This window comes from Linderina pennispora (assembly GCF_002104995.1).
Source record: "Linderina pennispora strain ATCC 12442 chromosome Unknown DL89scaffold_7, whole genome shotgun sequence".
Lineage (NCBI taxonomy): Eukaryota > Fungi > Kickxellomycota > Kickxellomycetes > Kickxellales > Kickxellaceae > Linderina > Linderina pennispora.
The window spans coordinates 23,663-40,339 of record NW_024468255.1 but is presented as its reverse complement, the minus strand read 5'-3'; the positions used below and the strand labels follow the sequence as shown (position 1 = coordinate 40,339).

General features: G+C 56.7%; 6 protein-coding genes across 6 annotated transcripts; 3 read left to right on the top strand and 3 right to left on the bottom strand.

Moving 5' to 3' along the window:
• Window positions 1-2: 2 nt before the first annotated feature.
• Window positions 3-2,849, bottom strand: DL89DRAFT_267599 (Nop14-like protein). Its single transcript, XM_040887568.1, has one exon. It carries the CDS (start codon window positions 2,782-2,784, stop codon window positions 52-54), a length of 2,733 nt encoding a protein of 910 aa, XP_040743060.1. The 5' UTR covers window positions 2,785-2,849; the 3' UTR covers window positions 3-51.
• A 73-nt stretch (window positions 2,850-2,922) lies between these two features.
• On the bottom strand, window positions 2,923-9,876 carry DL89DRAFT_160135 (uncharacterized protein). Its single transcript, XM_040883643.1, has 2 exons — window positions 9,623-9,876; window positions 2,923-9,527 (listed from the first exon to the last, which is right to left on the bottom strand). The coding sequence occupies exon 2, from the start codon at window positions 9,511-9,513 to the stop codon at window positions 2,977-2,979; it is 6,537 nt and encodes a 2,178-aa protein (XP_040743059.1). The 5' UTR covers window positions 9,514-9,527; window positions 9,623-9,876; the 3' UTR covers window positions 2,923-2,976.
• Window positions 9,877-9,923: 47 nt separating this feature from the next.
• DL89DRAFT_223519 (ubiquitin-conjugating enzyme E2 2) lies at window positions 9,924-10,501 on the top strand (the record flags this gene model as incomplete). Its single annotated transcript, XM_040884641.1, has 2 exons — window positions 9,924-10,053; window positions 10,179-10,501. The coding sequence occupies 2 exons, from the start codon at window positions 9,924-9,926 to the stop codon at window positions 10,499-10,501; spliced, it is 453 nt and encodes a 150-aa protein (XP_040743058.1).
• A 121-nt stretch (window positions 10,502-10,622) lies between these two features.
• Window positions 10,623-11,205, bottom strand: DL89DRAFT_160133 (uncharacterized protein). The gene has a single exon (XM_040883642.1). It carries the CDS (start codon window positions 11,054-11,056, stop codon window positions 10,745-10,747), a length of 312 nt encoding a protein of 103 aa, XP_040743057.1. The 5' UTR covers window positions 11,057-11,205; the 3' UTR covers window positions 10,623-10,744.
• DL89DRAFT_160156 (uncharacterized protein) lies at window positions 11,098-13,383 on the top strand. The gene is made up of 2 exons (XM_040883644.1): window positions 11,098-13,103; window positions 13,183-13,383. Exon 1 carries the CDS (start codon window positions 11,356-11,358, stop codon window positions 12,988-12,990), a length of 1,635 nt encoding a protein of 544 aa, XP_040743056.1. The 5' UTR covers window positions 11,098-11,355; the 3' UTR covers window positions 12,991-13,103; window positions 13,183-13,383.
• A 1,124-nt stretch (window positions 13,384-14,507) lies between these two features.
• Window positions 14,508-16,341, top strand: DL89DRAFT_160158 (MFS general substrate transporter). Its single transcript, XM_040883645.1, has one exon. It carries the CDS (start codon window positions 14,877-14,879, stop codon window positions 16,251-16,253), a length of 1,377 nt encoding a protein of 458 aa, XP_040743055.1. The 5' UTR covers window positions 14,508-14,876; the 3' UTR covers window positions 16,254-16,341.
• Window positions 16,342-16,677: the final 336 nt, after the last annotated feature.

The window sequence follows — 16,677 nt, the reverse complement described above, 5'->3', positions numbered from 1 at the left end:
AGGGGTGTTCAAGCAGGATAAGACAAGTTTTGAATATATTCTAGCTGGCCACTAAATTTTGCCCTTTTGCTCTTTGATACGCAGCTTGTCGAGCTTCTTCATCTCGCTCTGGTCGTTCTCCAAAACACCCCACGCCTTCTTCATCTTCGCATCATAGGTCTTGTCCTTCTCACGCATCTCCTTGAGCCGCTCAGCCTGGATGAACTGGGCGTCACGCCGCAGCTCGCGGACGGCACCGCGCTTCTCCTTGTTGACCTGGCGGCGCAGCTTGAGAATCTCGTTACGATCGTGGTTTGGATCGTAGTGCGCATCGATGCTGTAGTTGGACTCGAACTTTGGTGTAATCGACTGGATGGCGAGCGGCTTGTGGTACTGCATCTTGAGTGGTGCCCGCGAGGCATGCGACTGCTCGAGCTGTTCGTCGAGATACGACCGAACCTCGTTTACGAGGTCGCCAATCTCCTTAGGTGCCTTATCTGCGGTGCGCTCCGAGACCTGGCCGAGAATCGCCTGCAGCGGGGTAAACAGCTCGATGAATGCAGGTGTGGAAAAATACACGTCAATGTACTTGCGCGCGAGCAGCAAGCACGATCGCAGAACACCTAGCTTTTGTGCGGTGGTAATTTCGCCCTCATCGCCAAAAGTAGCGGACAGCCATGCCCAGGTGACCGGCGCTACAGTCGACGACTTGTCAGAAATACACAAGGCTCCATATGCCTCGCGCTGCCGCTTCGACAGCGGGAACTGGCCGTTCCAGTCCTTCGAGTTGGCTGGATCGCAGACAGTGGCAGACAGGGTCGCGAACAAAAAGCTAAGCGTCTCAGGGACAAAGCGCCGCGACAAACGCTGGGTTTCATGGATGATGCCAACCAGAACCAGGCCAGCAGCAAAGTCATTGACCTCAGTGAACGTGTACTGCGACAGGAACTGGCACATTGCCATGAGCATCGGTGTGACCACCGAATTGTACCGGTCAGACGATGAGAACAGCGAGACAAACAGGCGCATCAGCGCGACATCCGACGGGCGCATAACCGCTGGGGCAGTGACGTGCTTCTCGGCAGTGCCCGCTGAGCCCTTGATCGCTGCCAGAATGCGCATGTGGATTTCAATGACTGTTTGCCGGCAGTGCTCGCCAATACGGTCAACATCAATAGAGATGAGCTCGCCAATGTGCTTCGAGATCTCGTCAATGATCACCATGGGTACCGGCGGATCCTGCTCAGTCAGAACGGCAAGGTGCTCCAGCAGAATGATGCACAAGTTGGAGAGCTTCTCCTTGTTCTGTGGTGAGAGGCGAATGTGATACAGCGTGCGTAGACGCTTGATCACCACCAGCTGCTGCTCAAGTGTGTAGTCGCCGACGATTTCGAGCCACTGGTCGTAATCGGCTGGCGCAGTAAATGTGAACGGCAGGGCATCATCGGATGACGATGGCTTTGAGTCGGCAGAGACCTTTAGGGCCTTGGTAACCTTTTTTACCTTCTTTGGCTCCGACTCTGTCTCGGAATCGCTGTCACCAAGGTCACTGCCCTCGTCGTCATTGTCCTCGCTATCACTGTCCTCATCTGACCCATCACTGCGATCTTCATCATCCTCATCCTCCGACTCCTCGGCACCAAGGCCGGCTCCAAGCTGAATATCGGCGGCATTGCCCTCATCGTCACTGTCGGCCACAGCGAAATCATCACCAAGATCGTCGGCCTCAGGCGCACGGTTGCTCTGCGCAGCATACCCCTTCTTGAGGCCATCCTCGTCGTCTGACTCGGGCTCTGAGTCGGAGGGCAAGCCGTCCATGCGCCGCTGCCGGTGGCGCTCTGCCCGCTCGAGCTTTTCCTTCTCCTCACGGATGAGCTCGTCCTCGGTCTTAAGGCGGTCCTGCGGACGGGCCCGCTGTTCAAAGATCAGTTCGCGCACTGCAGCGTCGTACGACTGATCCATATCGTTGTCCTCGCCATCGGCAGCCTTCATCATAGGCTTGGAATCGTCGTCGCCGTCAAACAGCAGTGCACGGACGGCGGCGAAGTCGTCGTCAAGCTCCTGGCGCACCTCGTCGTCCTGCTCCTTGGCCAGCTGGCGCTCGTGCTTGAACTGCTTGCTCTTGGCAATGACTTCCTGCATGACCTCGGCCTTTGTCTTCTTGCGCGCTGGGCCCTCCTGCTCAAATCCACCAAAGTGGTCACCAGCAACAGTGTCCCGGTCAATCGCCCCCGTGCCCTCATCGTCGCTGCCAACCATATCGTCAAACGTATCCATGTCATCCAGAGACTGGCCAAAATGTGTCAAGGACGTAATCGCTCCCTCAACGTCATCGTCGTCCTCCAGGTTGAACATGGATGAGTTGCGGCTGCGCTTCTGCCGCTCAAGCGTAAATCTCTGCAGCATTTTCTCCTCAGGATCCATCTTTGCGTCGTTCTCGCCAATACGCCGATCGATAAAGGCGCCGGCCTTGTTGCGGTTCTTGCGCTCGCTGCCAATTGTTGCCTTGCGCTTCTCCATGGCCTTCTGTCGGGCCACGGCCACGTTGACTTGCTCGTCCTTGCGCTTCAAGCCCAAAACGCTTAGTTTCTTGCGGTTCACTTGCAGCTCGAACGGGTTCATTGCTGACTGGATCGCCTTGAGCTTCTGCTTGCGGTCCTCGTTGCGGCCGCTGGCTTTTGTTACCCCGCGCTTCTTGTCCTTTTTGGTGACATGCGCCTTGGGGCCGGTCAGGCCGGCTGCCGAGAGAGAGGAGCGCAGCCGCTTCAGTGCCGACTGCTTGCTGCTGCCGTTCGACTTGCCCATGTTTTGACAATAAGAGTTAATATGGCTATATAAAAAAGGAGTGGAGTAGGCAAATTAGCTAGAACAGAACCAACCGGGGACAAGCATGCCTTTTGGATCTTTAGCGCAGAAAAAAACGCCCTCGAAGTTTTTTAGTGATTAGATCAAGAATTACCAAATGAATGATGTATTTAAAAGCGAGAAAAAAACTATTCAAGCCTCAAGCTCGTCAGCAACGAGCGAGTCAAAGCACGTCTGGGCCATTTGGTATGTGCGCAGGATGCGCATGTCCTCGGCCAGCGGCAGCATAGCCGGGATGGCAGTCTGCAGGTGCAGCGGCGAAGCACGGCTGCTGCTAGAAGCGAGGCCAGGGAAGCATGATTCCAGCTGCTGGACCTGGCCAGTGACAACGGTGGCCATCTCGGAAATAGCGACAGAATACTTGATCCGCAGCTCGCGGGCCTCGCGGGCCGAGTACCAGAACACCTCCGTGCCGTCATAGAACCCAAGCGACGCGTCCATTGATTTAGAGAAGGCTTCGAACCTGGCCGACAGCGACGGCAGAGACGACAGCAGCGTGGCCATTTGCGAGTAGATCTGCTTGACCTGCTCGGTCAGTTGCTGCACAGTGCTGCTTTGCTCGTCGATCTGCTTCGCTGCCGCAAGCTGCTTCAGGATCGCTGGCAGGTCCTCGACGGCAACCAGGAACGACTTGTACACCTGGCCGCCACACATCCAGCTCTCGCCCGGCACGCACGCACCACTGCCGCCCGGGCTGGTAACAGCCGGATCCAGATATGAAAGCACCTTGGACAGCAGCCGGTAGTCGCCGCGCAGGATGGCATCAGGGGCGATCTTTTGCATGACCAGCAGGTGGGCTGACGACAGACGGCGGGCGCCAATCAGCCAGGCGACCTCACGCAGCACGGCCACAGCGGCCGAATCCAGCGCAACCGTGGCCAAAGGACTGGCGAACTGCGCCAGCTGGCTGCCGGCAAAGATGCCTGGGTTGAAGAGCGGCGCCGCCGCAACCACAGCCGGTGACGATGTCTGAGCACGGCGGCCGGTAAGGAAGGCCAGCTGCTGGGTGCCAGAATGGGCCTCAATCAGCTGGCGATCATACCGGCTGCGGTTAGCGTACGACTCGTACAGCCACAGCTCAGGAAGATGCAGGTCGTTGCGTACAAACCGCACCTGCTGCTCAATACTGCCCATGTCACCGGCGCCAAGAGAGGATTTTGGCAGCAGCTCGCTGACCGCAGCCGGTACCAGGGCACCGTTTGGGGTCGAGCTGGTCAGCGAGCGGTCAAGAAGCGCCCGGATCGCGTGGGTTTTGTGCAAGTCGCTCGACAATTGCAGCAGCAAATAACACGACCACTGCCACAGACCGAGGGTCTCGAGCTGGAACGCCCACCCCGCGAGCATGCTGTCGTAAGCAAGCGATATAAGCTTGCCGCCAGCAACTTGCCGAGCATCCTCGAATCCACGGCACTGCCTGACAGCACTGAGCAGCCACGCCATAACAGTGGCTAGACGCGAGTCGCCGCGCGCAGCAGTGAATGACTCGGATACCAGCGCCTTCTCCAGAGGCATGGTCGGCTCGCTGAAGAGTTTCAGCAGCTGGAACGCAGCATCCCACACGCTGCTCCGCGACAGAGTGACGGCTCGCTTGGCCAAATGGGAGTCTGCCTGCTCAAACTCGGCCAGCGCACTGGTGCGCTGCGAGAGCTCGCCATCAGCAAAGAGCCACGACGGCAGCGGAGGAGCAATCGGCGACGGCACCGCAGTGCCCGACGACAGAGAGCCTTCCTTGAACATGCGCTCATACTGCCGCACAGCCCCTGCAATAGGGTCCGCTGGCGCTTGCGCGTACCACAGAGTCACGCCAAACGCGCGCTTCCAGTCAAGACCACGCGTCACAAAGCAGCCCGACGACGACGATCTTGGAAGCTGCGATGCCTCCCACTCGACATTGCCTGACAGCAGCTCGTACACACGGCGATAGCTGCTGGGGAAGGTCTTGCTGTCGCCGACTTCCTCGAGGCGATGGAGCTGCGTGCGCACAAACTCCTGGAACTGCGTGTCGCTGCCGCCTCCGCCAACAGCACCGCTGCCACACTGCGAGACCAGAGTCGCCAAGCGGTAGTCGCGGTGAGAGATTGCTGACAGGCACGCGGATTCGATCTTGTTTCCAGAGAGCAGGGCAAACACCGATGATGCCGATGGCGATGCGGATTCCCCAGCATGGACCAGGTCGCTCTGCACTGACTCGTGGACCGCTGACATCAGCCAGCGCGTCAAGCCTTGCCTGCGGCGAACAGTGCGGATGCGTGCGAGCTGCTCGCTGGTGAGCTCGTCTTCGTTCTCTTCCGCCGCCAGCTCGTCAAACAGCACCGCCGCCAGCTCCAGAATGCGCGACTCCTCTTGGGGGATCGCCTTTGATGCGTCGCTGTCGATTCGAGACAGCGCTCCGACCACCGACGCGATAGTCGTTCCGTCACGAAATGTCACTGCTGGGCAAGCTGTCGCCACCGACCACTCAATGTGGGCGTGCTCCCACTGCGCGCGAATCAGGCTCATGTGCATTTGCCGCTGGGTTTCCAGGATAGCGTCTGAACCGTCGGCGTCTGTGCTTTGAGCAATAGTCGACGATTTGCCAGGTGCTGCATGGATGTGACGAGAGAGGCTGTCAATAACAAGCGCTGTCGATGCGCCGCCTTTGGCCTTGGAGCCGCCGCTCTGGAGGTACACAAGCTGCCCCTGCGGGCCAAACGAGACGCGGAAGCTACGTGCCATCATCATTCCGGCATCGGCACCCACACCAGACCGGCCATGGGTGACAGACGCAGAGTACGGCTGGGGCTGGGCCAGCAGGTCACGTACGATTCGCGGCTCACTGGTCCGCAAGTACTTGCTGGGTGATGGCAAATCCAGCGCATCGATTGACGGCGCTGCGAGCGATGGAGCGCCTGTCGCTGAAGTGACACCCGACATATTGTCCCGGCTGCCAAATCCACGAGCCCGACGGCCTTGCTTAGGTGCCGGCTTTGCCCTTAGCACAAATGGGTTGGCGGTCTGGGGCTCGGCGCGGTCAAAGCCATTCCTGGCCAGGGCTTCCAATGGCCTCCGTTGGCTTTCCGCCCCATCATCCTGCCTATGCTTTGCGGACCGCCCAAAAGAACCAGCAGCATGCCCATCGATCGTCTGGCCCATGTCCATGCCTGAAGTTTGCTTTGGAAACAGCGATGCACGCATAGCCGGGGCACGTCCCCTTGACGCTGGCAGCTGTTGCGTGGCTGCCATGCCCTGCTCGCCACTGCTGCTCACTCCTCCACTCTCCATATCCATATCTGCATCCGCATCTCCATCTGGCGAGATGCTCTCCTCCTTGGGCTGGGATTGGGCCACCGCACGCGAGCCGCCCGTATGGCCCTGCGCTCCTACCGCTGATGCCGCGGTGGCCTTAGAAAAACCCTGCTTCTTGTTCTCCTCTCCAGCCTTCACCATCACATAGTCGTCATCGTCGTCGTCATCTCCGTCGTCATCATCATCGTACATGTCGTCCTCCAGTCCATACCGCGAAAAGTGCTCCACGCGGAAGACCCAAGTGCCGTCGATGAAGCTGATAAACTCGGTGTCTTCAGCCTTCTTCAGACGCCGGATATGCTTGCGCACACGGACATCGTCCACCTTTGTGATAAGCTTGCCTGTCGAGCGGTCGCTGGGCCAGCAGTCATCAAGAGAGATGATGGCAGGGACATTCAGACCCTGCCCGCGAGGCGGCTTGTTGGTCTCGTCAGGGTAAACTGTGCACACGCGGTCGTCGAACAGGACAACTCCGCCCGCAATAGATCCAAGCGAGCCAACACTGGTCAGGTCAACAGGCTCCATAAACCGGACCTGACCCACGCCATTGCGACCAACGACAAACTCCTTGACCGCCCGCAGCTTCTGCTCAGGCATGCTGCGCAGCTCCGCCAGGTTCGGAGCCATCCAGTACTCGCCATCGTCGTTCTCAGCATCGCTCTCAGCATCACTCTCGGCATCGCTCTCGGCTTCTGCCTGGGACACAACCTTTGGCGCCGAAACAACAGCAGCCGGCGACTCCTCGGGGTCAGCCGCCATTGATTGCGTCCGCTTCACTCCTGTCCACGGACTGGCAGGCTCGGCAGGAACTGCAGCAACTGCTGCAGCCACCGGCGACGAGGAGGCAGCAGTGAATCCGCTCTCAGCAGGCTTGCGGTTGATAACCAGCCGCTTGACACTGGACCGAGGAGTCTGAGGAGCCGGCGACAAGAACCCATCCCGCCCAAACAGCGCAACAGGCTCGCGACGCGAGTTGTCAGCGCTAGAGCCAGTGATGGCCGGCACATGCGCAGTGGCAACAGACGGCGACGAGATGCCCGCAGCCGAGATGCCCAGTGACGATCGCTTGGCCGTAGTCGGCGCAACAAATCCACGTGAGCGCAGGCGGCTGCTGGTTGCGGTTTGCGGCGAGCTAATCGAGTGCAGGCTCAGGCCCCGCTTCTTGAGCTCGCGCTCCTTCTCGACGGTGGACTGCTCGACGATCGATGAGCGCAGGGGAGTGGCGGTCAGATGGCTGCTGCCGGTCTTGGTGAACAGCCCGGCCTTTCCAGTAAGCTTCGTCGTGTCAAACAGCGAGCTGGTGCCGTACGGCTGCTTGTCGATCTGGGCCGACAGCTGCCCAAGCTGAAGCGGCTGCTGCATGCTGGGCGTCTGCTGCTGGTTCTGCATGCCACCAAATAGCCCACCACCGGTGTTGGTGCTGGAGCCGAACAGACCACCGCCAGCCGTGCCAGCTGCTGGCTGCCCAAACGCAGGCTTAGAACCACCAAAGAGGCCGCCTCCGGTGTTGGTGCTGGAACCGAATAGGCCGCCGCCAGTATTGGTGCTGGCAGTGTTGCTGGAGCCAAAGAGGCCGCCGCCTGTTGCCCCAGTAGCGGGCTTGCTACCAAACAACAGCCCTCCGCCGGTGCTGGTGGCCGTGTTGTTGGTGCCAAACAGCCCTCCTCCAGTGTTACCCATGTTCGCGCTGTTGGCCCCAAAGAGGTTGCCGCCAGTGTTGGTAGCCGCGTTGGTGCTGTTGGTGCCAAACAGTCCCCCACCGGTGGTCCCTGTGTTCGCGTTGGAGCCAAACAGCCCACCTCCAGTGTTGGTAGCCGTGTTGGCATTTGACCCAAACAGCCCGCCGCCTGCCACGCTAGTAGCAGGCTTGTTGCCAAATAGCCCTCCTCCAGTAGTGCCCGCGTTGGCGTTAGATCCGAACAGACCCCCGCCAGCGTTACCGGCGTTGGTATTGGATCCAAACAGACCGCCGGCAGTGCTGGTGTTTGTCTGGCCAAAGCCTCCGGTGGTTCCAGTTGACGCTCCAAACAGCCCACCGGATGCAGCCGGTGCTGACGTGTTGGTCTGGCCAAACCCGCCAAATGTCGGCTTGTTCGCCGCAGCACCAAAAGTCAGGCCCGTGCCTGCAGTGCTGGTCTGACCAAACCCAGTGTTGGGTGCCTGGCCGAACCCTGTCGTGCTTGACTGAGGGAACCCAGTTGTCGTTGCTGCGCCAAACCCAGTGGTCGCAGGCGCTGCCGATGATCCAAAGCTGCCGCCTCCAAAGCCTGTTGTGGCCGTAGAGGTTTGCCCGAACCCGGTGCCGCTGGTCTGCCCGAACGCCGGCTTGTTTGCTGCGGCTCCAAAGGCACCGCCACCAAACCCGCCCGACGTGCTTGTCTGGCCAAATCCGGTTGCTGCGCTCTGCCCAAAGGCAGGCTTGTTGGTGGCAGCGCCAAAGCCGGTATTGGCGCCAAACCCAGTCGTCGCGTTGTTCTGACCAAACCCTCCGCCAGTGTTGGTGGCCTGGCCAAACCCTCCGCCCGTATTCGACTGGCCAAACGTGTTTGCGCCAAACCCAGTGGTGCTGGTGTTCGCCTGGCCAAATGCTGGCGCATTGCTGGTCTGGCCAAAGCCTGTGGCTGTGTTAGTCTGACCAAAACCGCCGCCGCCTGCCGCCGAGGTTTGGCCAAACCCAGTGCTGCCGGTGCTGCCGAATCCCCCAGCAGCGCTAGTCTGCCCAAACCCAGCGGTGCTGGCGGTTCCAAAGCCCGAAGCTCCGGCCGCACCCGGCTGCTTCCGGTTGGCAAGGTAGTCCTGCAACCGCAGTTCTTCAGGAGAAAAGTTCATATACTCGTTCATCGCGCAGATGTTCTGGTAGGCCTCCTTGGCGCCTGTGGGATTGCGCTCAATGTGCTCCTTAAACGGCGTATGACCTGTACCCGTGTTGGTATTGCCAAGTGCACCGCCAAACGTGCTGGTGGCCGCAGCACCGCCAAATCCTCCTCCGCCGGCCGACGATTGACCGAACATCCCACCACCAGTCTGCTGACCAAACCCGCCTGCGGCCGACTGCCCGAACGTCGACATGCCTGATGATGCCCCAGCCGTAGCCGCAGTGCCAGCAGTCCTCTGCCCAAAGCCGGTTGCCGCCGACTGCCCAAATCCAGTCGTGCCGCTGCTACTGGCCTGACCAAAACCACCAGGCGTGTTTCCAAACCCACCCGCCGTGTTTGACTGGCCAAACGCCCCACTAGCATTACCAAACGTATTTCCAGTGTTGTTGCTCTGCCCGAACGCGCCAAAGCCGGTACGCGTCGCAGTGGTGTTGCTGGCCTGGTTGAACCCGCCGAATCCACTGCCACTCGAGCCTCCGCCGCCAAAAGAGCTGCTCGAGTTGAACATTGTTCAAAGTTGATCTATGCCAAATTCACAATGGATTTTAGAGAGACTGGTATAGAGCAAGGACGCAGAAATCAGGCTCTTGAAAAGGAGCGGGGGTGGGCCAACTTACCTTCTGGTGTACCTAGAGTCGTTGAAAGTGTTGTTTGTGGAAAAACAAGAAAAATTGGCTGACGATTGAAAATAAAAAAAAGGAAGGGAAAAGCAAACTGGCTCTGGCGCAGGGCCACAGGACGCTGGTGCCATTTAAGGAGTTTTTTTCTTGCGGCGCGCGGGCGGAGATCAAATCAAGTACCGGCCGATATCTGATCAGCGTAGTCTTGTGATGGCAGCCTGCGCGTGGACCTGGCATTCTATAGTTCTTTTCTACTTTGCTCCAACCGCCATTTATTACTCTTGCTGGCAAACACACAATGTCCACCCCTACTCGCCGCCGACTTATGCGTGACTTTAAGCGCCTGCAGAGCGACCCGCCCGGTGGAATTTCGGGTGCACCGTGCCCAGACAACATCATGGTTTGGAATGCCGTTATTTTCGGCCCAGGTAAGCGACACATGCCTCTGGCGTACTTTATTACCCTCTGCAATGTCTGCTCGGCTCTCCTTTGCTGACTAGACGCCTCAATCAACCACTGATGCCCATCCCCGCCACAACCATTGCCACTGTAGCCGACACCCCATTCGAGGACGGGACCTTCAAGCTGGTCCTGACATTTGACGAGACATACCCAAACAAGCCGCCCACTGTTCGGTTTGCGTCAAAGATGTTCCACCCCAACGTCTACGCCAACGGCGAGCTGTGTCTGGACATTCTGCAGAACCGCTGGTCACCCACCTACGATGTGGCTGCCATCCTGACCTCCATCCAGAGTCTGCTGCACGACCCGAACCCAAACAGCCCTGCCAACGCCGAAGCTGCCTCCCTGTATCGGGAGAACCGCAAGGAGTACGTGCGGCGAGTGCGCGAGACAGTCGAATCGTCGTGGGAGTAATGCACCCCCTCGTTGCCTCTTCAATAGTCCTTTCTTTAACGCTATATACAACTGCCTCAATATTTCTTCTCCAGCTTTACAAGTATTTATTATGCCGTGCGCAGAGAGCGCGCCCGCCCTACTCGTTGTCCTCGTCGTCACCGCTCTTGTCAGCACCATCGGCAGCTCCGCTGATGCCCTCAAGCAAGAGCTGGAGCTGCTGCGAGGTGCCGCTGGGGGCTGCCTGGAGTCCCGCCTCGTTGGTCAGGAACTTGCCCAGCTTCTTTTCAACGTCTGCAACGCTGATCTCCTTGCTCCTCTCCTCCGCGATAACGAGTGGCCGCTGAACTGCTGACATTGCTGATGTGAAGGCAAATGCGCAAAGGTGCTAGTAATTGGAACTGTAAAGAAAGCAACCTTTCGGCACAAGCCCAGAAGCAGCAGCAGCAGCTTTTTTCTTGCCAGCCAAAATTTGTGCGACTGCTTGATCCCTCGATCCCAGACGACGCTCTTTGATCCACTCAAAGCCATGTGCTGGTGTGTGCAGTTGCGTTGGCCGCATATCATTTTGCACATAGCCCCTTTCCTAGACTCCTACTTACGCTATCTTCCAGACGCCTTTTCTAGACATTTACCGGCTAGAAACCGGGAATATGTTATGACAGTGCAGCCAATCTCGTGCCCCTTTTCTTTGAAGAAATCAAAAGAAGGCAGCAGCTGGGTGAAAATCGACGTATTTAGCTGATTTGTGGACAGAGACATGTGCTGGGCATGCTGACCTACGCCTGCCCCTGCTACTATGTACAGCTTTTTTCTTGCCTGTCGTCTCTACTCGTCTCCAAAGAAAGGCTTAGCTGTCACTCTTCGCCCGCGCCATGTTTCTCCCGTACAGCATACTCATACATGTGCTGCGCCATGCCACCAACTGCGAGTACATTGATCAGTTCTTTAAGCGCCGCTCACCGCAATCGCGCAGCTATTACCACAAACAAGTACATGAGTATATACGATCAAGGAGCCCGGCGGTATTGTATGTAAACCGTGCCTGGCGCCACGCTGCACTGCCGTACTATTTCAGATACGCAACCTGCGACGAGGCCAGTGCGGTTCCTGTGTGTGTACCGCCAGAGTACCGGCACTTGCTTCACGGCCTGTTCATTTTCATACCAGCGAGCCACAAAGACATCCGCTGGCAGGAGCAGCCACCATTCACAGCAATCCCACTCGACATTCGACTTAATACCAAGCTGCTGGCCGTGTGGATGCACAACAACATGTCGGTGCCGCTAGAATATCTGTGTTATGTCAGCACTGCATTCCCACATCTGCACAACACCTACCTGGATATGGAACTCTACTCGGTTCCCAGCGCAGAGCAGATCTCCTACCAGCATGCCATAGCCCAAACTGCTATTTCCACCCCCACCCTTGACGAGGCTTTGCATCTGCTTCACTCGCTCTCGTTTCACCGGCTGCTGGACAGTTCGCCATCGCACCTGTTCAGCCTGATCCGGCGATGCGCACCATATGTCAAGCATTTAGACATTGGGCTGGTCTCGGGCAATGTGCTGGCGCGCATCTTTTTCACTACAAAGCACCTCCACAATACCGAGAGTAACCGAGTTGCTGTCGCCGAGCAGGTCCTGTTCCCACAGCTCCGCCGCCTGCACTATTCGCTCAGCAGTGGCGTCGCCCAGAAGTACCCGCCTGCAAGCTCGTGCTTCTTCCCCAACATCGAGGAGCTGTTCTGCGACAACTTTCGGTCGGCCGATATTGCCGTCGATGACCGCGTGTACATGGCACTGCATGACCTATTCTTGGCTAATCCGCTGCCAAATCTGCAAGCGCTCAAGTTTAATTTCAAAGTTGATCCTGGACGCCTGATCATCGACCAAGACCGGTTTCCGCGTCTGGAAACGCTGGAGCTGTTTGATCAGGCGTATTGGCACGGATCGTCACTGCGCAGTGACCAGGCTGCCAGCATGCTGGAATCAGTGCTGTCGCACCCGCGGCTGACATCATTCGAATACCCCGCTGCCGTTTCTGGCACGGTTCCTGTGGGGCAGGTCGAATGTTCCAGGATCCAGTTCCTGATGCTCAAGGGGTGGACATTTACGGTCGACGGCTTGATTGGCTTTGTGGTGCAGCAGCCGCAGCTGGTATCGTTGCAGATAAACATTGCCCCGGGCTTATCTGCGGCGACAAAAGCGCCGAGGCATGTGCAATATGGGGGCCACAGCCTGCGGCACCTCTGGCTGTTCAGCGACAGAAGCAACAGCCAGCGCTGGGACGCCGCAAGTGTCAGCATGCTGTTTGATTTGCTAGACAACCTTGGTAGCCTCAACCACATATTCCTGTTCCCCAGGGCGATCGAGGAACTCCGGCTCCTGGCCTCAGTTGGCCCGCCGCCCCGCTTTGCATTCGGCCAGGATGCAGCCGCAATTGCTGAACTTTGCGCAGTGGCCCAAAAAGTGACAAAGGTTTTTGAGGGATTTGCAACTGAAAAATAACCTGTTTACTTTTTGTGATTTCGCCGAGCTCGCTTTGTTTTTTATTTTGTCCGTCGAGGCATTCAGGAAAGGGACAAGCTGCGCTCCCTCGTTTTCTGGAGCAACTGATGGTAGTTCTAATCCGGTTTTTGCTTCGCTGGAGGCTACTAGAATGAAGCTAATCCAGCTTCTATCCCAGCCAATATTCGATAGTGCATATGAGGCTCGTGAGACGAGCCGTACCAGTAACCGACACGCATGTAGCTGTCGGCAGAAAAATATATTCTGGAACCGCTGGGGTTTTTTCTTGAGGGATTGAGACAACTTTAATGCGGGCGGTACCTAATTGCTGTTCAAGGAGCGGTCACTTGAAGCACACCAGCGACAGCGCGAAAGTCCGCATGTCTGGCTGCCTGATTGCCACCCATGAAAATAAAACAAACAACTGCAGCGTCGCGAAGTCCGCACCACACCAATGTCGACAAGTGCGGCTTTTGCTTGGGCACGGCTCTGCACTTCCCCTCCCCACATTTTACACTTCCTTTGTTGCAACATCCAGCATCAGCGCGAGGATTAACATGCATCCAAAATGGCCATGATTTGGTATTCAGATACGTGCCCATGACCTCATTAGTGAAGACGTCGAATCAGCCCAACTCTGCAATAGCAACCCCGTGTCAGAATCGCCGGTATCTCTCGCAACAGAGCGTCGCTCGAGCAGTTTCGCATGGCTCTGTTGGCGTTGGGGGCAGGAGGTGGGAACCACGTGCCAAATACGCGGGAGATGTCGAGAAGATCCGCGTCCTTGGATGGTAGGCGGGCCAGCGCAAGGGCCGCGCACCTGCCTAACCCAGGTACATTGCTGCCGGAAGCAGCAGTACGGGTTCATATGCTGGCGGCGTCTTCCCGAAAAAGGCACCGCTCGCACCGGCCAATTTTGAGCGGAAATCTCTGTCAGCATGTGTCCGTACATCAGCTTATTTGCAGTTCGTTTGAACTAGCGGTGTTCCACGCTGGGACGAATAGAACGGAAAACAGTATCATGGCACCATGCATGCCTGCACTGAGAGTCCCCTTTCTGTCTCAACCCCGGGATGTCACAAGGCGAAATTCACGGGCATTATCAGGGAGGTGGAGGTGGAGACGGAGGTGGAGATGGCCGCTGTGAGGCTGTCTGCAAATCAGTTTGCTCTGGCATTGACAACGTAGCAACACAAAAGAATGCAGTGCCTGCCAAGAACCATCCATGCATCTTTCTCCATATCATATGCCCGCCATCCCTCCATGCTTCCTTTATTCTCTCTGTTGTTATCTCGACACGCCAAACTGATTTGCTGCTATCCAGTTGTGTGTTGCTAATACCGGAAGGATTAGCTGCAGCCTGACGCTTTCCTGATAGCTCGGTTTTGTCAGACTGCCTCTGTTTGGGCCGGTGTTGACCAGGGCTGCCGATCCTATATATCACGCCCAGTCTTTTCCGCTCTGCCAGCACCCCCCGGTAGCCATTTCAGCCATTTTCTGCAGCACAGGCAGCTGCATTGCCGGCGCGTGGTGGTGGATTGCTCCCTGCTTTTTTGTCCAGGCGCAAACTGTTTGGGGATGCTGCCTAGCAATTAAACCAAGAAAAATGAGTACGGAACTTGCCGTGCACCTCGTTTTGTTCTTCACCAAGTGCAAAATGTCCCTGCTCGACGCTTGTTTGCCCGCTTTGAGACGGCAATTCTGATTGTTCTTCCAGCAGCCTCATCGGCAGACATATAAATAACTCGCCGGGTCTCCTCCCTCCCTCCACTTTTCTTTTTCACCCATTGTCTATAGTCGACGTCTCCCCTCTACAATTTATCTATTCCTAGTTTCCGAGCCCTTGTTATTTTGCAGCTACTAATTGCCTTTAAACATCCTCAGCCATGTTTAAGCTCCCGCGCTACAACAGCCCGATGACCCAGGTGGTCCTCGTGGGCTTCGTGTGCTTCCTCAACCCAGGCATGTTCAACGCCCTCAACGGTATGGGTGGTGGTGGTCAGATGGACCCGACAACTGGATCCAACGCCAACACGGCTCTCTACTGCACGTTCATTGTCTTCGGTATTATTGGTGGATCGATTGTCAACCTGTTCGGTGTCCGCTGGACGATCTTTGGCTCTGGTTTCACGTATGCTCTGTACTCTGGCTCGTATATCTACCTCAACCACACTCAGAAGGGCTCGTTCACCATCGCTGCGGGAGCGCTCCTTGGTGTCGGTGCCGGTATTCTGTGGGCTGCGCAAGGCATGATCATGGTCTCATACCCTACTGAGGAGGAGAAGGGCAAGTACATTGCCATCTTCTGGATCATCTTCAACCTTGGTGGTATGCTTGGCGGTATTCTCCCCTTCGCCATCAACTTCCACAGCGAAAAGAAGTCGCTTGAGGATGGTGTCTACATTGCCTTTGTTATCCTTGAGTGCCTTGGTGCTATCCTCGGACTTGCCCTGTGTCCGCCTGCGAATGTCGTGCGTGATGACGGTTCGTCGGTCGTTCTGGTCAAGTACACCAGCGCCCGTAAGGAGGCTATTGAGATCATCAAGCTGTTCTTGAACCCCACCATGCTTGCCTTAATCCCCATGTGCTTTACCTCCAACTTCTTCTATGGCTACCAGTTCAACTGTGTCAACGGCGCCATCTTCAACGTCCGCACACGTGGCTTCAACAACATCTTCTACTGGGGATTCCAGATGGTTGGTTCGTACTTCCTGTCGTTCCTTCTAGATAAGCAAGAGTGGACCAAGCGCAAGCGTGGCCTCATCGTCTTTGGTATTGTCGCCGTGTTCTTCAATGCCATCTGGGGAGGAACCCTCAAGCTGCAGCTCCGCTACACCCATGGCCCTAGTGATAATGGAGATACTGACTATCCTGGAGGCCATATCGATTTCCTGGAGCATAGCCGCGCTGCTGGCCCGATCATTCTGTACCTCCTGTATGGTGTCGGTGATGCCTTGTACCAGAACTTTGCCTACTGGATCATTGGTGCTCTTACCAACGACAACCAGAAGCTTTCACGCTACGCCGGCTTCTACAAGGGCATCCAGTCGCTCGGTGCCACTGTTGCGTGGCAGCTGGACGCCAAGAAGGTCACGTTTATGCACCAGCTCATTGGTAACTGGGTCTTGCTCGGCATCTCGCTCTTCCCGATGTTCTATGTCGTTCTTCACCTCAAGGACCACGTCAATGATGCTGTCCCTGATGATGATGCTGTCGCCGGCAAGGAGTATGTCGCCGATTCGGACGAGAAGGTCTCGGTCTAAGCTGTTACCATACCTTGATTTCCAATATTTCGCAGTGCTTATCCTATTTCCAAAATCATAATAAGAGAATGATCACCTTTATCCTGTCTGAGGAATCTCAGCACTTATCAATTTTTAAAATGGACCGCTGCTAGTGCGATGGACTATATTGAATAGTCTAACGAAGGGTCTAGCACTAGCATAAGGAAACAAGGGTGTTTATAGTGATTCCATCTCTGGTGCTGCTCGATATTTCCGATATGCTGGAACACAACATAGATGGTCTGGAAAACCAACACACTAGCCTCTTCTATGTCCATTGATGAGCATGTAGTATATTCAAATACAACTATTGGGCATCAGCCGTAGTTATTGGTGTTGAACCTCACTGCTTCTCTGGTCCACATGCAGAGCAGCGATGCTAGAAATCGTCTACGGTCTTGAA